This window comes from Alligator mississippiensis, chromosome 1 (genome assembly GCF_030867095.1).
Source record: "Alligator mississippiensis isolate rAllMis1 chromosome 1, rAllMis1, whole genome shotgun sequence".
In the NCBI taxonomy this organism is placed as follows: domain Eukaryota; kingdom Metazoa; phylum Chordata; order Crocodylia; family Alligatoridae; genus Alligator; species Alligator mississippiensis.
Window position 1 is genome coordinate 108,068,349 of NC_081824.1, and position 21,686 is coordinate 108,090,034.

The 21,686-nt window shown below is 38.6% G+C and overlaps 1 protein-coding gene across 5 annotated transcripts in view; it reads left to right on the forward strand.

Annotated features, from left to right (window-relative positions):
* Window positions 1–21,686, forward strand: part of NKAIN2 (sodium/potassium transporting ATPase interacting 2) — a 981,240-nt gene that overhangs the window by 368,276 nt on the left and 591,278 nt on the right. The window contains exon 1 of one of the 5 annotated variants that reach the window (XM_059733455.1): window positions 18,290–18,379. The exons of 1 other annotated variant lie outside the window; for it this stretch is intronic. In XM_059733455.1, coding sequence (XP_059589438.1) covers window positions 18,296–18,379 — 84 coding nt within the window. In that variant the 5' untranslated portion in view covers window positions 18,290–18,295. Of the gene's footprint in view, window positions 1–18,289; window positions 18,380–21,686 lie in introns of those variants that run through there. 3 more of the 5 variants (XM_059733453.1, XM_059733462.1, XM_059733458.1) reach the window with 3 other exon arrangements.

Sequence of the window (21,686 nt, forward strand, 5' to 3'; positions counted from 1 at the left end):
GCATTCCTCAGAGAAATGAATGGTGTATAACACCATTCTTTGTTCTGCTTCTAGGGAAATTCTACTGCTCCAAAGGTTGGAGACAAACTTGGTTGGATGGGTTCTATAGGCTTGAATGGGAGCAATCAAAGTTTAATGACCCTCTATTATGCCTGGTCTAGAAGATGCATGACACAGCCGTGACATTATGGCTGACTTGGTATGCTCCAAGGCATTTAATGATATGGCAATTTCATAACCTCAGCTAGAATTCATAAGATGTACATAGACAGATTCCCTGAATTGTCACATCCCCATATTACATCTCCTCTGTTACGTAAATGAAGTGTAAAAATGACTTGCAAGATGTACTGCTGAAGAGTGACTTGCTCATGAAATTACATTGAGTAGAATGAATGGAAGAGGAACATTCATGCTGTTACTTTCAGTGGATTAAGTCTCTCTTCTTCTCATTCCAAGTTAATCAGGACTTTGTACTACGGATGTAAAACCAAAAATCCTGTTCAATAGCAGGAAGCAGAGTTGTGCCAAAGAACTTTTTTTTGCTCCTAACAAAGATGTGGAACCTTTTGGCAATACTTGTGAGGAAGGGATCACCATAAATTACATTTTTAATTTCACTCAATACTGAGAAAATTAATGCAAAAGTGTGTTCCTTTATACATTTAGAAATGAAAATGTTTCATATGCAACTCAGACTTGTGTGTTTTGTATAATTTATGGCATGCATTCATTGTCACAATCATTAGTGTGAGAATATGCTGATGTTTAACTTTACATTGACATTGCTGAACTGCATGATGTGCAAATTTCATGTATCAGGATGTGAATAGATTTTGCTCTTTCTTCACGCACAAAATTTCACATTGGACTCTGGCCAAGTCTGGAGAATTTAAAGCAGAAAGAACTTTTCAGAAAGTTGAGAAATGCACAAACCTGGAGCTATAATAAGTCTGCACATAAATCTTAACTATAGTTTTCTGTACATAGTGCCTGTCATAATTATTCTGTTGGAGGTGGCTGGAGCCTATTAGCATATACTTAGTAAAAGCATGTACATTGTTTTACTTGTAATGAATAGCTATAGCGTGTAAAAAGTAATTTAGGAAATAGGACCTTCATAGCTCCTGAGAACACATGGCAGTGTAATGTTTGTTGTGGTCTTGTTAATAGAGAGGAATAAACTTTAATTAGATTTACTCTAATAAAGGTTTACAAATGTGCCATATCGCTATCAGAACTTAAACAATAAAGAGGAAATGATGCTGAATAGGTGGTGAGCATACTGCTAGTCACAGCAAAACTTAACAGTCTTCATATACAAGGACTAAGTTGTGATTTTTAACAAGGAGCTCAGGGTGATTCATTCAGAAACCCTGGGAGTGATGTTTGTGGAAAAATAGTACCCACTCCCACAAGATATGATATATGTTCCTTGTCTTCTCCCTCCCTTCCAGCTCTTCTTTTCAAAAAGAGTTCTCCTTACTAGTATGCAGACTGTTGGGCAACTACATACCCTTCCTTCCCTCCGTCCATTCCTCTTCTTTGATGTTTTCTATATTTATTATCCATGCAGGACTAAGACTGTGCCTGGCTTTGAGTCAGAAGGGTATGAGGGTGAGAGAAGGAAGACTGCATACCTTTCTATCTCCAATCCTGCAAACACTGGGCACAAGTAATTGATCCATATGTCAAAATAAATGAAATGTGGGCCACCCACACTGTTGTGTGTAGGGTCAAAACTAACAGGTTATAATGATTTCCTATTGTAAAGGATTGCATTGGTGTCTTCCCATTCTGGATAAAAGCATATGCAGTAGTCAGGAGAGATGGGAACAGAGCCCATTCTCTGGACTTGACGCTCCTGTAGGTGAACTTCCTGTAAGGTATAGAGAATTTGTGTTGCTTGCTAACACAGATCTGCAGGGTATTTTGCCTAGGCCGTGCAGTGCAATGAAACAGGCAGCAGGATCTGGCTGAATCTGTCATCCATGACATGTGAAGGGCTCCTTACACCTTCTCTCTCCTCCCCTTTCAGCACCCACTCTGGGAGTGGCACAGTTTAGTTCTGAGGATTTTTGTCTTTGCTGGTGTCTTTAGCACCCTACTAAACAAATTCAGTATTAGGACACGATGCATAACACACTTTCTCATTTTAGGTGCATGTTCTTTTTGTTTGATCCCACACATGTCCCTTTCCTCCTTTTATTTAGTTTGTTTGATCTTAAACTTTTCTCCCCCCAGTTGTCTTGCAGACCTTGCAAACTTTGTGCTCCGTAAATAAAACCATTCTGCTCAATTTGGTCCTGTGTCTCTTGGCTTGTTCTATCTCAGTCTTCTTGTTGTCATAGGAGAAGTCATGATGAGAATTTGCTGGGATCTGTGGGAAGGCAGAAGTCCTCTAGAAGTGTCCTCTAGAAGTGTTATCATCCTATTAGATGTCACTGTGTTATCTTCACCAGAAGGTGCCTGGGTCATGTGATATACTGTGTTTCTTCTGATCAGAACCCTTTCTTTTGTATGTGATTGATAAGTGCTATTTTTAATATGCATTACATGAAGTCAGATGATGTTTAACTGAGTCTTTTCTCTATGTATGCTGAGGATTAGTATGATGAGATGTATCTGTTTTGTAGTTGTTCTCCTTTTTGTGTCTTTTACAGAAATTAAACGGTTAAAGCCCAGGTCCTCCAAAGGTATTTAAGCTGAAATTCAAAACCCATTTGAAAAGGTTCCCATTGCTTTAGTAGTCGTTGCATAGTAAGCTAAGTACTGCTGGTGAGGCAGGGACAATAGTTTACAACCCTATATCCTCTAAACCTAATGCTGAAGTTCAAACAGAGTATGTGGTCAATATCTTTCTTGGTTTCACAAAGGCACACACAAAAATAGGCTATCTTTTTTTTTAAAAAACCTTTCAAGATTCAGCAGGTAATTGCTCCAAACCTTACTATTTGCCAAAAGGTTCCAAACATTTAGGTAACAGGCCCTTTTTCAGGATATTTTTGCACAGTTCTTTTCTTTATAAGACTCCTTTCTGCCATTAAGTGCTGAGGCAAAAGCTCATTTTGTTTTTGTAGTATGTCCTCTTTTTTCTTTTCTTTTTTTTTTATGGTGACATGGTAGAGTGTAAATACACGCAAACAATTATGGCATGAGCTAAGATGCAAGATGCTACATCAACTGCAATTTAAATTCCAACCTTATATGTTGCTTAGTGGCAGCACTTGCTGCTTGACCCATGAACTTCTCATTTAATGCTTGATGCTGTGTGGGCAATTTATTTAAATTACTTGATAAAGCAATACTTTCCAGACAATAAACAAATGCCATTAAATATATTGTCTTGAACACATTCACTTTTTTAAAGTGTTTTTTATGTACCAAGCCCAGCAGAATTATGTGCCTACCACCCATTCATAGCAATTTACATGCCCTACTGTGACACTCACTTGTGTGGCTAAAACTGATCAACCAACTGCAGGTCCCCCACTATTGAACTCAGGAAATGAGCTGTGTAGAACTTCAGCAGATGGGTCTTTTCTTTTATGATGAAGCATGTAATCTTATGAACCATTTTATAGCTTTTGCTTCTTTAGTATGGCATCATAATATATATACCAACAAATCGATTAGCCATCCTGTTCATTTCATCTGCATCACTTAAGCAAGATTAAGATTATTTAGCATTTTTTTTAATTAAAAAAAGGAAGAAAAAAGAGAAGAGCACCTTAGGTCAGATCTATTGCCTTGAGCAGAGTTATACCTGTAGAAGTATACCTTTTGAGAATTGTGCGTTTCTTGTTTAGTATCCCCAAATATGACAGGCAAAAATGTGTAGCTGTTTAAAAATGTAATTAACATTCTTTCAGGTTCCCATTAAAACATAATCTTCTGCTACCACTTGTAGTTGCTCAGCTGCTGACTTACACATGCCAAATTTTAATGGTATCCTTAGTGGAACAAACTTGGAAATCAAAGTCATAAGTAACAATCCCATTGTTTTTCTTTTCATGCATACCTTGTATCAAAAGTTTCTTGAAATGTCATGCTTTATTCTCAGCCTATAGTGATATGGATGTGTAGTAAATATTTCAACATGTATTGAGAGTTTTATTTTCTACATGTCACAAAAGACCTTGTCTATTGCTAAAAATGAAGAAGCTTTAATTAAATGAGAAGTTTTTAAACTTCATAGTTTTCAATGATTTTAGTCCTCAGTGAGAAAATGTGATTCATAAATATAGTTTGAAAGACCAGAAAAAAAGGAACAATGAAAATGAAGCATTCTACAAAGGTTTATATTCTTACATAGGAGAGGCAAGACTTGTGAGGTGAGACAAAATCTTTCTTGGACCATTTTAGGCAGTTGGGGGAGTGAAGAGACAAACTTGGATTCCCAGGCTATCTGTTAGGTCTTCAAGAATCTTTAGAAATGCACTTCTGGATGTCAAGAACTTTATCTTTCCTAAGTACCTAATTGGGGCCAATAAAAAAAATTACCTGTCCTCTCAAACCTTCCTCTTCTCATCTCTGAACCAGCACAGCTGCAGCTACTATATTACCTCTACGTGAGAGGAAAAAAATCATGATGGTGGACAGTGCTTTGATCTAGAAAAACATGAATGCAATGGATTTTCCCTCAATTAAAAGTTTTTAATTGAAGAGAGGATACATTTTTTTCAGGATCTGGACATATATAATGCATTTACATTTGTGCTAACCTTTACATCAGCTGAAACCAGAAGAGGATAGTCTCATAAATCCCTCAAACTAGACTGGTGTTGCACAATCCCTAAAAGAATCAGGGGCAAAATTACCCTAAATTACAGCAGTCCCCAGCTTTCCTGGGGTACTCATTTGCTCTTGGCAAAGAGGCCATTACTGGGCTGTGCTACCTAGTGGCATGATGCAATAATGGAAAGATATAGTCTGCTACCCTCAAATAAGGTGTTTATTTGTTGGTTCCAGGTGGTACAGGTTATAATCTAAATTAAAATCAGTGTATAAAAATAAGGTGAGGTAAACTATTATTGATATAAATGTGTCAAAGCTCCAAATAAAACTTAGGACTTGATGCAGAAATTACTTGTTTTGTTTGGAGAGAGGAGACGGGGTGCTGGAGAGATAGGGGGAGGCATGGGCATGAGGCAGTAAGGTTTGGGGCTCTCATTGTGCAGGGGGTTGTGATAGACTAGATAATCATAAATATCCATTCTGACCTTTCAAATCCATAAAAAATGTTAAAACATAGAGGGGACTACATTTTTCACACTCAGCTCTTTAAAGGAAATTTAATAAAAGGAGAATCTGAGAATAATCTGGTTTGCATGTATTATAACCTAACTGACTAGCAAGCAACCACAGTAGTAATATCAGTTTATATAGAGTGAACCACCTTGTTTGTATGCTCCTTTGCTATTTTTCTAAAAGTTTCCATGATCACAGTGTAGTTTGCAGATACTAATTCACACAGCATCTATTTAGTCATCAGTTTATAGACAGGAAAATTGATGTACCTGGAGTCTAACACTTAAGGTAAAAAGTAACTATCTGCAAAGTGACACATATGGTGACACTTTAACCCTTAACATTTATAGTAAAATAAGTTTTCTTTAAATTGTGGTTATGGTTTAAAAACATGTAAGAATACCTTCTCATTCAATTGCTCTAGTCCCTGAACACATTTTGAGAGAAAGTTAGCTTATATTTTGGTTCACTGACATATTAACAGCAGCAACAACATGGCTTGTCTTCTTCTTCTGACATTGATGATCACTGTACCAGATCCCTGGTTACCTGGTTAGCGATGCTGTGGAAAAAATAGTCATCACCCTAACTAAATGATAATAGACTAGGCCCTGGACAGACATTCTGCTTGAACTGCTCCAAGCAGAAACGTACAGGTGTACATGATGCAAGAGCTTCAAAAATGATCTTCATAAAATATCTCTGAAGTGCTTCCTCTTGAAGCAGTTGTTTTAGCATCCCATAGCATTTGCTCTGCTTTCCCCCACTGCAGTGAGGGAAAGTGGGGCAGACAGCCAGTGAGCTCTCCTGTGCATTCATCTGTCTTTGGGAATGCTAGAAGGCAAAGGGCCATGCAAGAAATCCTTTTCTTCTACTATTTGGCTACAGGGCAAGAATCTCTACATGCACCTCAGTCTCAAGTATCCCGAGGCTCTTCCTTTCTGAGGGCATGTGGTATGCCAGGGGACTGAGAGAACCCTTACAACATTTCCTAGCTGGAAAATGATAACAGCTTCTGCGTGCCATTATGGTGATTTTGAAGTGTTCCAGTGGTGGATGTAGCTGGGCCCCTCATACCTGCGTAGTAATGAAGTGCTCCAAATTTGAAGTACTTCAAGCAAAATTTGCAGCACTTCAAATGCACATCTGTTTATAGCCTAAGTTGTATATCAGTTTCAATAGCAAGTCTGCACAGCTGGCACTTATGGGATATACCTCTGAAATGAGTAAAGGTGATTTTGGAGGCCATCTGAAATAATACAAGATTTTTTTTCCCCAGAGTTGAACTGTATGGTGAAACATGGATTAAAACTTTTTTAGATTTTAAATTCCAGTCCTTCCTCCCCTGACTACATAATCTAAAAGAGGGATCAGAGCATTGAGGGCCCTCACCGAGCTGCAGAGTCTTGTTTCTGGTGTTTAATTATTCCATGCAAAGTAAAATAGCTTCAGAGTGAAGGACTGAGAATCACCCATCCCAAATAAGCATTCTGCTTACTTATGTCACAGGTGCAACCTGGATACTTGACTTATGTCAGTGATGGCACTGGAGTCTGTATCCAAAACAGGAGAAAGGGTAGCATAGATGAATTTGGGCAGCTTAGATTAAATGAAGCGACTGTTAAGTGCTGGACTCTTAAGTAAGCAAATGATGGTGTTACTCCTCTCAGAACCCAGCCCACGGAAAGGACTTTTAAGGTAGCAGGTGACTCTAAGCAGGGTGTTTGTTTGCAGCCCAGTGCTACCCCACCACAAAAATGAATGAGCAGACTCTTCAATTTAACTGACAACCACAGGACTGTATTAATGATAACAGACAACAACAATACTTACAATAATTACAAGATTATTTACAATGATAAGCAAGAAAACAGTGAGAGAGAGAACAGAAGAGAACGCAGACTCTTAGTCTGAGAGTTTCAAAAACTGTTGCAAGTTATACCAGCATATACACAGAAAGCCTGACTGTTATAGGCCCTCGGGCCCTGTACTTACAATGAGAACTGCACAGATTCCCCACCTTCCCAGGAGATTTTCCCCTCTTTAGGGTACTCTCTGTCCTTCAATCCAGGGAATGGGTGATATGTTAGCACAAGAGTGTTGGTCCACTGGCACCAGTCCTGGTTTATGGTTGCGCTCCCAGAGGGATCACTACAGAGTCTTGCTCTACCTGAGATACGCATTTACCTCCAATCGCTTCACAGATACTAGACACTCACCAAACACCCTTAATCTCATCTGGTCTCAGACTCAATAGACCTAAGCAGTCTGTCTTCAGACGCTGGCCTCAAACTCACAAGTCTTGCTCCTCAGATTCTCAGCACATACACCAAACTCAAGGCATTTACCTTTACACACACACACACACACACACACACACACACAGAATGGAACACAGGCCCTTTTAACCCTCACCCCACATTCACAATCCAATTACATTTCTAAGGTTCCTGGCACTCAAAAACTCATCCATTTGGTGCATCCATTAATCAACACATTGAACCAAACTTATTACTCTTCACGCTTCTGACCAATCATCATTCACTCTACCTCGGGGAACAGTGGTCACTACTTCTAGCACCAAAATCCTTGTTGGCAGGTCTCTCCTGCGCATGCCAATATATGTATTTAGATCAGCCCCCCCCCCCCCCCCCGAGAGGTAAAACGTTCACTACAGAACCTTGACCTACTGTGCATGTGCAGGACCAGAGCTTTTAATATTAAATCATCACCTTTGGATTAGCTAGGCCCAGGTAATGTGGCAGCACCATGCACCATTCAGAATATAAAAGCAGTAAAGAATGAAGCCAGACGTGTGAGAGAATGTACAAGTAGTTAAAGACCCGCTTTAGAGAGGCATCTGTTTAATTTATCCACCAAACTTATGGCCAGTTATCTACATATTGTTGCTTTGACTTCAAATGTCAAAATACCCAGCACATTTATAGCGCTTTTAAAATCCCTGTGTCTATGATTAGAAAATGTAAAAGTGTTCCTTCTGGTTGCACAGAATACAACACAAGTGGAATAGCCATCAATGGATTAAAGTGAACTTTGAATTTTTGATCCTGTGTCTTTTGTCGTAGGAAGGCTATGGGCCAGCATGGAGTTTTGGGGATTAGTAGTACAGTGAGCTGTTTACCCTGTGAGCTACTGTAAACCCTGATTTATTATTTGGAAAATACTGCCTTCACTTAAGGAATAAAACTACCCCATAATTCACAGAATCAATTGCCCAGGTACCAGAAAGAAGTAGCTTTAAAATATATCTCTTTAGGGTGTAAGGCTATAATCTGTTGCTTTTAGTTTGAATAAGTGCATGCCTATGTTCAGCTTGTATTTTAGTAAAAGATTTATATTATTTTTCTTTTCTTTTTTACACAGTGTGTAGAAGTTTTGTGAAACAAAGTTCATACTAGCTGCTGGTGACTTCCCACTATTTAGCAGCTCCTGTGTCCTCTGTTTGGAGTGAGACGGACTGGGTTGAGTGTACATTTGTCCTTGAAAATTAGATTCTACCCAGGAGTTTCTGTTGTTTTCATGAAACTCAGTATCTTGTCCCAGTTTGTTGTAAACTCTTATATACTGCCTACCTTAAGGAGCCTACCATCCCACAGAGCAGGTGAAACTGACAGCAGACTCACTGAGACCTTGTACAGACATTCAGTTTCTCCTGGGACAGTCACTGCTTTTCCAAGAGAAACCATAGGCGTACAGATGTTCAGGTTTTTTCTCCCAGAGTAAAAATGGCTGCTTCAGGAGAAAAATAACTTGGGAACACCAGGATTAAAGCACTCCCAGGAGAGTTTTTCTCCTTCACAATTCCACACTCTGCTGCTGGGAAACAAGCTGTCCATAGGCAGTCTGGGTCAGCCAGTTAGGGCTGTCCTATGCACTCCTGCCACCTGTCACCAAGCAGACTAAGGGAGATTGCAGAGCATACTGAGATGTGTGCATAGCCTGCTCCCTGCCTTTCCGCTACCAACTGCACACAGTTAACACTGCAAGCACCCCATTCTTCAGGGCCTCAGCATTTGCATGTCTGCATACATGGCTCTGAGTAAGTTTTTCTACCAGGAGAACAAACCTGGGAGATTCTCCCAGGTTATTTGAATGTGTGTACACACCCTGAGAACATGGCTTCCCCAGGAAAACCATCTTGTTTTCAGAACAGTTCCCTTCTTCTTGTCTAGTTGACTAAAGCATCATTTTTGGGAAAACAGCCTCTGAGCTACTTCTAGCTGTTCTGTAGCAATTGGAAATCTTTTCCTTTTGCTCCCCAGCTGTCAAAAATCCTCCCACATTCCTGTCTGCACCAGCACTTTCTACCATATACTCACCCATCACTCGCCCCCTGCAACATATTTTCTTATGAGTTTTGTTTATTGGGGGAGGAAAATGGAGGAAGTGGAGCATAATGAATCTGTTCATTCTGTACTAGGAAGTAGCATCAGCCTTTCTCCCTTTTTAGAATAGCTTTTGACAGCTGTAAGACTCTATGGACCACAACAGTACAAAATTGTAATCCACCTTGAAACAGCCACAATCTCTGTGTACACAGGAAAGGGAAAAAAAGGCTTGTCTGTTTAAATACCAAGGTTCTATCTTAAATTAATATGAAGGGACAATTTAAACCTAAAAAAGCAAAGTAAAATTAGAGAGAAAGTTTGGTAATTCAACTTTTAGTTATACCACCATACATATGTAATACTTTTGAAGAAGTAGATGACAATATTGTGTTGTGGGCAGAGGATCAGTAATGTAAGCACAAATATTAATTGATTTTTTAAAATCCAGTATTGGAAAACAAAAAAGAAGTAAAATATAATTAAAAAAAGCAAAGTAAAAATTTTTAAAAATGCAGAAAAAAGGACTAAAAAATTAGTTGTCCTTTTAGCAACAGTGGCATTAATTTAATATATTTACTATCAGATGCCCATTATAACAATATGAATAGTCATAGTAGTGTGTATGCTCACAGCTTATTGAGAAATTCTTCTTGGCAAAAGATAGTGGTTTCAGTTCAATGGTGGAATATACTGAGGAGTTTGAATACAGTTAAGGTGACTATATATATATATATATATATATATATATATATATATATATATATATATATGTTCTGGTTTGACTGCAACAGTTCTGGATTTTGGAAGCCAGTCCAGAAATTAAAATGAGCATCCTAGGTATGGAGGCAGAGTGGTAGGAGCTGTGGAATAGGAAGCCTAGTAGACAGCAACATTTTCCTAAAATAGGTTAGCTTGATTAGTGGAATGACCATTAACATTAATCAGTACTCCACAGGTTATTGTTAACACCTGTGAAGTAAAGAACAATGGGTCATTAACAGGCCATTGATTCCCTGCAGCTTGCAACAGGGAGGAGGTAGGCAGTAAGGGGATGGGGGAAGAAGTGTCCTGGATTTCTCATTGTCCCAGTTTTCTCATGGTCCCATATGGTTATCCTAAATATAGTGCATCCACTCATTTCAGCTATGAAAAAGATGTGGAGAAAAAGATGAGGAGAAAATGATGAAGGCTAGGGTGGGGTGGGGGGAGGCAGAGATAATGTAGAAGCTTTCTTGCTTTAAAATGTCCAGAGGCTCCATTTTCTCTTTAGAGGATATAATTTAACTTAATTTATAACCTGCAAAGAAGGAGGGGTGTGAGTATAATGATGAAGCAGTAATGGAGGAATTGAGGGTATTGCCATGTCAGCACCTGTTTTTACAAATGTTGGAAGGGGATCCATACACTATTCTCATTACCCTATAAGTTCCCAAACCAGCAGGGGATCTTTCAACTTATTTTCAAAGCATGCATGGATGCATGCTCTGGCATTCTCTTTGGTTTGGTTCCCGGTTGGCTGGGAAAATCATTTAGTTTCCTCCATAGAATAAATCAAACTCTAATGAAAAAGTTTGTTCATGTGTAACTACATCTCTTCACTGTATTTGAAAAAGGAATGCTTTAAATCAGCAGTTTTTAGTTTCAATGTATAATTGCTGGGTGCAATTCTTTCCTTACGGACACTTCCACTTCTGTGGGAGTTGCATGAAATACGAATATGTCAGTTAAAACCCAACTATAGTGGTCTGGATTACTACATATGTGCAGTGTGGGAGGAAAAGTTGCCATGGAAACCTTAACTCTTACTTTTCTTGAACTCTGCAATTTAAAATTATGGTATTTTTATATGCATATTTGACATTACTATGTCACTTCAAGCATAGAAAATGCCTTGGTATGTTTTTCAGAAGTTCTTATTGCCATTTGTGCTGTAACTCTTGAACCCTGGTAATCAATGCCAATAAGCCTTATGATTTTCACATTTCATCACATTTTTCTGTAGAGATTTAATTCATTCATTGTGTACAGCATATAAAGTCAGTGAAACCACTATGTACAGCAAAAACTGAACAAATCTATTCACAGTGAATCATTTACTTCGGATTTTTGCCTCATTTTCTGTTGCAAGTTATCCATGAATAGATTTCAGTGTTTATAAATTTGTTAGTCATTCAAAATTCAGCATATCCATCTTAAAGGCCTATGGGCACATCTACACATTGCTGTATGGCTATCTTGCTATGGCGCCATACTTCAGTACTTCCTTTTGGAAGCATTAAAGCACAGTGCAGTAACTGCCCCTATTGCACTGTGCACACTGTGCATGGTTAGATTTCACCACTACATCCTAACACTGCTTACCCTTAGCAAAGAGTTTAGTGGGGCCTAGTGCAGTGTCACTTCCAGTATTTGCTGTTTGCAGTATATGGTAAGCATGCTAAGTCACAAGATAATCTTTCTTGACTGAAATGTAGATATTATGCAAGGGCTTGATACTGTCTCTCATCAAAACCTACTTGGAGAAAATAGTTCTTATTACTTTAGATAGATACACAGTTAAGTGGATTGAAAAGTGATAAAAAGATTATAAATATAAGACCAAAACAAACTTATTTGCAAGGGGTACTTAGTGTAAAGGGTGATCGTAGCTCTTGTCAAATAACTGTATGTCTGATGTTACAATGTAGTCAAAGGAACTACAGTAACTGGAATTTGCAGTAATGGAACTGCAAATCTTCCCCCACCCCATACTCTGCATCCAGCCGGCCAGGCAGTGCCAGGCTATGCATTATCCTTATGCTTCAAAAATCCAAAATTTTCAAATTCTGGCAGGTGCTAGGTCCCAGAGATGACAGATCTATAAGGTTATACTCTACTTGGTTGTTACTGCTGTCACCTGTATTATCTTAGCACTAATAGACTCAGTCATAAATCAGGATCATGAAGTAACTTTGTGGATGTTTAAAGGGAGCTCTTACCTATTGTGAGGGGCAACATTAGTGAAAGCACAAAGTGATATGGAAATTTAATAAGTGGGTGTAGCGGTTGGCATCAGAAACCGATCGATGGCACAAGCCAATCCTTAGATACTGAATGGGCATGTCTGCACGTGCATTAATGGGCCATGGTTACTGTGCATTAAGTTTAGTACCTGTAATAACAGGTACTAACTAATTGTGCAGTAACTAGTGCTACTTCACAGTAGCACCAGCACATGGTCTTTTCTTGATGCTTAATCCGCAGTAGACTAATTCTACTGTACGTTACTGCATTTGCACAGCTTTGCCGTTACGCACTAATGCACAGTAGAATTAGTCTAGTGTGTATTAAGCATCTCATGTAGATGTGCCCAATGAGAGATAACATGCCTTGAGATTAAAAACAAGTATTTTATGCTTGATGCAATGAAGGGCAGGCAGCCAATGGAAAAATGTAATGAGAGAGAAATGACATGGGAAAATTGTCTGGATAGGAAAAATATCTTTGCAGCAACATTCTGAATGGATATGAGCAAGACAAGATTACATATGTCAAAGCCAGAGAAAAAGGATGTTGCAGTAATTGAGACATGAAGTGACAAGAGTTGTAGTTGTGTGAATGGATAGAAAAGGCCATATCTTTTAGATGTTATGTAGAAAGAATGGGCAAGGTTAAAGTAAAGCATGTGCTTACATCTTTCCAGGACTGGTATTGTATTTAACATCTCAATTAGTGACCTGGAAGAAAGAATAAACAGCATGTTAATGAGATTCACAGATAGAAAAAAATACTAAGAGAGGGAAATAATCTCAACATTGGACAGATCCATTAATGCAAGATTTAAAATATCTAAGGGTAAAAGCAGAGATAGTAGGATTGCATTGAGGCAGGCATACACAATGTATGCAACTATGTACAATTTTTCCTACTGGTAGGTAGGATTTTGAAAACCTCCCACCTAGCCTGCTGCTTCTGTGTTCAAATTCTTCTCTCCTACAATAGCTTGGAAACAATGCAGTTTCTATGCTGCAAGAGGATAGGGATTTGCAAGGTAGGAGCAGTAACTGAAAAACTGCTAGCAATTCTGTCAGGAGGTTGTTAGTAGTCTGACAGTATTCTATACAAATTAGAAATCTCTGGCTATGCTCCTGCGTTATATATTAATGACAAGATAAGCTGAACAAAAAATAGGGACAACAGGAAAAATGAGTTTGTTTAGGTAAAATTATTTTGGGGAAAGGTAGAAAAGAGATACTACTGGAACAGCGCTAGGAATCTGATATATGCTTTCGGGGCAGATAGGATATGGATAGTGATTTTGTGATACTGTTAGAGAAATAATTGATATCAGGAATTTTATCATTATAGGAGACTACTTTCCCAGACATATCTTAGATAACAAATACTGCTAATAGTAGGGCCCAGAGAGCCCAGGTACTTCAGAAAGTAGTCACAGAATCAGCCAGAGGTGATGCTGATTTTGTTTGATTTTGGCAAATCATGATTATACTGTGGAAGAGTTGATCACAGAAAATAATCTGGCAAGTTTATAATTTGACTCAATTTAGTTTAAATAAAAGTATTAGCAATATATGCTTGTAACTTAATTTCTCAATTTCAAAAAGAAGCACATTAAGAATTTATGGGAGACCATTACTAAAGTCAACCAGACTAAAGAGCTCAAGGATTTAAATGCTGATGATGTTTGGAATTCTTTTAAGTTAGGGGTGTTTAATTCCCAGCACGTGGGCAATACCTGACTCATGTTGCTATGTCATCCCCACAGGTTCATAAATTTGGTGGCGGAGGAGCAGTGACTCCTGATCCCAGCATGCAGGGCTGGGCAGGAGTGGTGTCAGGCAACAGGGCCCAATACCGGAATGTGGGGAGCAGGAGAAGGCAGTGCCAGGTCTCCATGGAGTCCAGTCCTGGCACATTGGGTGTAGAAGAGGGTGGCATCAGGCCCCCATGGCCCAATCCTAGCATGTGGGATAGGGAAAGTATGGAGCTTGGCCCTAGGACCTGATCTGTCCTGTAGATGGCCCCTGTGCCACTCATTAGCTTGCAGGGCCAAAAGGTTCAGTACTACACATTTAAGTCAATAGTCCAAAAACTACCTTCCTTGGGATGCTATAGAAAAAAAAATGGTAGGGAAAGTTTCCAGTCCTTATTATATGACTTTATTTACCACCATAGGAAGGATGTTAGGAATAAACAAAGTGCCTAGGAAGAATGGAAAGAAAAAACTGATTTGCAAAGAAAGCTGTGTCTTAGAGGTTAGATAGAATAGGGATAAACTGAGAATTACCAGAAAGCAAGCTGAGTTAGAGAAAGGGAAATTAAAAGAAATGTCCAAAGGCTTTTAACTGTAAAAATAAAAGTAAAGATTAAAAAAATATATATGAATACTTTGCATCAGGTTGATGTTGATGTTGAACATGGTGGCAAAGTCAGAATGTCTAATGCGAAAGAAGGTATGAAGTAGGAACTGGAATGCTTTCAAGTCAGTGGTATTAAATAATCTCCGTCTTGAACCCTGAAAGAACTGACATGAAATTGTGGGCTTGATGACAAGAACCTTTAATAAACTTAGAATAAATGTTGTAGGAAATAATTTTGAATTAATAAGTAGAATGGAATTAAATGCAGCATTGGTTTTACAAAGGTAGATCATGCCTGGTCTATCTGTCTCTTTGGTAAGAAATCTAAATTTCTTGACAAAGGGAATTAAACAGATTTAATATGTATGTATCAAATCTATAGATTTAATCTGTACTGTATCAAATTATTTATAGTTTGGTACAGTACCACTTGAGACATCATGCTGCATAATATGCAGACTGGTCTATGGACTGATCTAATTTAAAGTCTTTGTCAATGACTTGGTACAAAAAGAAGTGAAGCGTACTTCTGAAATTTGCTTACGGGGAAAATTACCTTTAGTCAGGAACTACCTTCAGTACGGAGGGGGAATGGAAAATCATAAAAGAAAAGCTGGCTTCTCTTCAAGATTGGAGTAATATACATGGATGAAATTTAAGAATACAAAATGTAAAATCATCACTTAAGGACTAATAACAAGAATTGCTGTTTATAAACTGGGTCATAATTTGAATATTCTAAAAGCCTTAGTCTGTCTGTCTGTCCGTAATGCTTTATTTGCACTCTAAGGGGGAAGCAGCAGGGAGGAGGTGGGGAGGGAAAGCAGGAAGCGGGGGCACAGTGGCAGCATCCTGGCACTGCTGTTAGGCCTTGAGAACAGCTGGGAGGAAGGGAGAGAGGGGAGTGGGGGGGAGAGGGTAGTGCACAGCCAGATGCACAGTGGTAGCAGGGCTGGGTGGCAGCTGTGGCCGTAGTATGCAAACTTTCCCCCCCCATGCCCAGGAGGTGGTGGGACCATGGGGTGGAGTGGGGGGTGCACACAGAGCCGGACGGGGGGGCAGGGCACATGGGGCTGAAGGCAGAGAGGTGGCAGCATGGGCTGGTGGTGGGAGGGATAGGATATACTATGTGAAAGAAATTAAACTTCTCTCCTCACTTTTTTTTAGCAGCTGCATCTACATGAGATGCTGACTGCACAGTAGCCCAATACTACTGCGTAGTAGCGTCGTGTGGCAAAAACCAAGACATGATGCTACTGTGCAGTAGTATTAGACTATTTCACTGTAGTGTCACAAAAAAAATTCATTGGTAGTTCTTTGCAGTAACTCAGGTTACTTCACACTCATTTAATACTCATTTATATAAGTATTAAATGAGTGCAAAGTAACAGCTGTGTGGTCAGCATCTTGCGAAGACACAGCCAGCAAGATACAAAGGGACTAATGTCTCTAAGAGTACCAGAATAATATATCAAAAAGGATAAACTCCTCACATTGAGATGTGTTTTGCTCTACAGTAGCTTTTCAGTGAAAATGATGAAAGTTTCATCTCTTCAGATCTTTAAAGCTTAGACTAGACATAATTCCAAAAGTTAAAAAAATACTGCCAGGGCGGTGGGTAGTGTTTGCAGTGACATAGTGTAGCTTGGTTAACTAGCTTTTTCCATTCTTGATTCCTATGACTCCTTGCTTCTCTGACATTTTTTTTATTATATAGGGTCTGCAGGTCCATTAGTGGTGATATTGACATTCTTAATGCAGATAGATGAGGAACGTAGCCAGCGCACATGTTCAGTAGCTATTTTCAGAGTTAAGTCATTTTCTAATTCACTTTTTTTATTTTTAATTATAACAGCCAATGGGCCATAAATTACAAGTGCCCTTGGATTGTTGAGGTGGGATTCAATTTTCTGGTTGAATATTCTGTTGAATATTCATTTTAACTGAATATTTGATTCAAGAAAAATAACTAATCCTAGCAATTAATAGAGAAGATACGAGAATTATGGAAGAAAAGACTAGAACTATTAAAAAAACCCATTTTGCTAAGATAAAATACAATGGGCAAACTTGACAGTGGAAAACAAATAGTCTCAATTACCTGTTGGAATACCTATTCACAAACGCAAGTGAATTAACTTCTGAAACTTTCCAAAACAGAAGTGAAATATAGAACTGGGAATAAAAAAGTCAGACTACCCTGGACTCATTCATCAGAAATATCTGTTTTCTTGCTACAACAGAGATTATGAACATGTACTTGTATTTAAATATCTGAGCTCATTGTGGGGCTTTTAGCACTGCTCTCTGAATAACTTTAAAGCACAAAGCAAAAGCTGTTGGTTGTGAACATATAACATTAACACTGGGCATGTCTACACATTCAGTTAACATGCCTAAATCTACTCTGGTGCAATTTGCAACATTTGCGCACACAGCATTTGCACGTGCACCCAGGACTGCAGCGCATTGAGCTGGGCTGGAGCAGCCCCAGCTGGCAGGGAACCCAGGGGTCAGCCTGCAGCCCTTGGCTGCTCCAACCCTGCTTAATGTGCGGCAAAGGATCTGGCTGGGGCATGAGAGTGCTACAGTGTGGGGCTAGCCAACAGGTAGCACCTACACTGAAGCACCCTCTGGCCCCAGCCAGGCCTGTCAGCATCTATATGTGCATTGTAGTGGGGTAAATAACTCCGCCATAAGGTAGTACTTGTGTCTGGCAGTACTATCCTATGGGGGAGTTAATTAGTTTACTTCGTCCTAATAGCACCATGTTTTACTGCAGAGCTAATTTGGCAACTCCACAGTAAATGTCTCATGTAGACATGCTCACTGTGAAGTAATTTACCCTAGAATTTACTCTGTAGCCAAAAAGTGGAAACATGACCAACTCCTAAGCTAGCTGTTTGCAGTGGGCACTATTACAGCACCTGGCCACCAAGCACTAGTAGAGGCAGTCTGCATTGAGTAACTGACAAGGTTAACAAACACACAACAAGGGAACTTTGCCCTGGAATTGGAGAGACTTATGCAGGTTTGTAGGTCATTTGTTCATGCCACTTTTAGTCTGAAGTAAAGTCAAATTACTCTGGCTTGTGTCCACACCCATAGCCTCTGAAATTATGATGGTGGGCACATTATAACCCTGGACCTGCACAGTCTTCATAATTTTAATGGGTGTCTGCATGTTCCTAACAGTCCACTGTATGTTGCAATTTTTATAATTTGTACAGAAAATATTTTATTGGTACGAAAATCAACATGAGCATGACCAAATGGCATTGTGGTTTTTGTCCCCCTCCCACCCAATTTTCTACAGCCTGGGTGCGTCTACATGTGATGCTACTTTGCTGTAACAATGCACTACAGTGCCACAGTGACCATGAGCATCTACACATGACCAGCAGCTACTTCACCATAGTGGTATGTTCACTCATTATAGCATGTTGCTACAGTAAAGTAGCGGCTAAAAATAACCATGTGCCATGCGTATAGTGCAGTTTGGACTTGTACTGCACCATGCTTTAGTATTTGCAGAAAGAAGTACTAAAGCATGGTGCAGTAGCTATGTTGCTCTATGGGCACATATAGCTGTGTCCTCTGTATGCCATTCCTGATCCTAGTTAGTTCTAGGAGTTTATAATAGAATCTTTTACACATGAGTGAAGGTGACAAATGCAGCTGCCACATTAGACAAGAAAGACTGAATTCTCACTTTTGAAGGCTCAGTCTTGGGAAGAGCCTCAGTTCACTTCATAAGCTTTGATTAATGTTTTGTTAGGAATAAGAGTCTTTCACTTTCCAGGTGCAAGTACCAGAGTACTGCGCAAAATTCTCCAGATTCTCATTTAACTTTATTAGGATGCTGTTGGAAGAATTAAAAAGAAGCTTGAATTCTTGTTCAGTTGCATTGGTTGTAAAGATTGTATCTATCTTTCCCATCTTGAATAGACTCAAGCACCATTTTAAGATAATTTTGGCAATGTACAGTTCAGATTTTTTAACAGAAAATAGTACAGTTGCTATTTTTAATAGCACTGCTTCCTGTAGAAACAACTCACCTAGCAGAGATGTGCAAGATATACTGTATATTTAACAATATTACCCTATTACACATGGAAATATTCTAAAAATACCCTATTTAATAAGTACATCTTGTTAGTTGACACACAATTATGTTAATGCAATAGAGCTGAAGAGTAATTTAAATGTAATTATCATTTCAGGGCTTAAAAGATAAATCACAGACAACCTGAAACTTGTTCTAATACAGTATTCTGATTTTTTTTTTACCTTTTGAAATTAGTTTTTGTGAAATGAGAAAAAAAATGACTGAATTAAAATACTATCCTGATGCTCAGGCCTTTAGTTCAGTTCCAAGTTTAGGCCTGTACAATTAGTAAATCTGTTAAACAAATTCATACATGAGATTCAGACAAATTACATTAACATATTTGGCTACAATTTTATAACTAGAAAAAATGTAAGATTTTACTTCTATAATAAGTAATAACCTAATAAGTGTTTTAGCAATTCCATGAAATATCTATCCAAGATCAGATCTTAGGCATTTCAGTATAGATTTAAACTTCATTCATTTTCATAAAAATACCAGTATGCACATAGTCACATAAATCATGATTAATGTAACTTTGTTCCTTTCAATAGTAGAGTCACTGATTTGTTTTTCTTACTAAGTTATGTAGGACTTAGATCTATTCTTTGCCATCAATCTTGTGCAGTGCAGGTTTAGAAAAACTGAAAAATAACATCGTGTATTACACTAGACTGCATTAAACCTTTATATCTTCCTATGGTTATAGGACAGATTTGCTGTTCCGAATTAATACAATTGGTACCAAATGAACATTAACTTTTGATATTTTCAGTTTTGTATGTGTCTAGTATTTTGAAGTCCTCTTTCCTTTGTTAAATATATCTTAATAAATGATTTCTTTCATGTCATAAACTCCTTACCTTGGGCATTGTGGCTGAGTTGAGTATGATAGAACTCCTAACTTTTGTTACATTCTGATGGATGAGTGCTTGATCTCTCAGCTTTAACAGCACAGTAAAATTTGGCCATTTTATTATCGTTATAGATGGATAGTCAATCATAGTTGGGGCATAAAGATCACTTCTATTTTTTTTTGATCCCTCCCAATCTTGTAGTGGTATTCAATGCATCCTACCACTAATGATGCAGTGATCCTGGGTAACCTTTCTCTGAGTATCTGCATTGATTGTTTCTTGCCCCTTTTCCCTTAGGAATCATCTTCCGTAGCCCAACTGTTCTTGAAGATTGTCCTTTAATACTCAGTCTAAATTTCTCTTTTCATAACTTCAAGCTATTCTCTTTTTCTCTTGGCACCATTTTCTTTCCTTCTCTCACATTGTTAGTTTGAATGTATTTATAGACTGCAATCATGATTCTTCTCTTTTCTTACCGAAGTTCCCTCACTTTTGCATCATGTATCTTATTCTCCCCACTTGATAAGAATTTGTTCTGCTTTTCTTTGTATTTTTCAACATCTTTTTTTCATCCACCTTGATCTGAAAAGTAGTGTTGTATGAGAAACTGTGAGGGGTTACTCCCAAGTACAGTAAGGTGATGACCACCCTGATTTTATATGAGATTCCCCTGTGTATATGTTCCCACAAATAATCACACTATTAAGTTCCCCCTTACAGCAGTTTGCTATGCACTATAGCATCCCTATTTCTTTAATGGTATTACTGTCTTCAGAATACCACAAAACAGGTGCTCAAGCAACAAATCCTTGTTGCAGTAAGTGAGTAGAACCCGAATCAGCTATTTGCCTCTGAGATCTTTTGCAGGATGCGGTATTTTCCCCAGTGGTTAGGTGTTGCAGTGTCAGTTTTCTTCTTACTCTCCCTTGCCTGCTGCTTTTCTGTGCACAATGAATGTGTACAGAGTAGTGTCTTCCACCGTATTAGCTCCTACTGAAGACCCTTGAAAAGGATGTTAGGTTGGACCAACCCAGGAGGATATGAAAAGGAGGGAGAAAAAGGAAGAATATAGCTGCCTGTGACATTCGGGACTAGACTTGTTGACCCAGGAGGTTTTTTCCATTTCTGTGCCAAGGGCTTCTAGTTCATATTCACTGGACCAAAGCCCGGTAGTTCCCCTGAAAGTAGGTGCTTCCATGTATAGGGCCATATCCCTCTCCTGCAGTATCTCATTGTAGTATACTCATCTTCTTAAATAACTTCTCAGGTTTTACATGGTGCAAACAGTTTTCTTCCACTATCTGACAGCAGGACACAAGGATTTCTGGGTGCAATATATATTTTTCCAAATATAGAAATCTATATGATCAATTCCCTGGGATTTTTTTCTTTCCTTTCCCATCCTGCCAATTTATTGTGCTAAGTCAGGTAAATGAAAACTTTTAAGTTTAAGAAACCAAGTATAGATAAATCAGGCAACTCTCAATTTCAAGTTTAAACATCCAGTTTAATTCTGTATGAATGTGAGTGTGTTTACATGAGATGCTTTACTGCGCAGCAGACTGATTTCCTGTGCAGTAAAACTTCACCATCTACATGTGTGCAGCAATTAGGGTGGAGTAGATTAATTTACTGCTCTTCCAGATAGTCCCATTAAATACAAGTGGTACCCAGCAGCGCAGGAAATTTCTGAGCTTAAACGCAAGTGTAGGCAGTGATATCAGGATTAGTTTACTACAGCTCAAATTGACCTAGAATA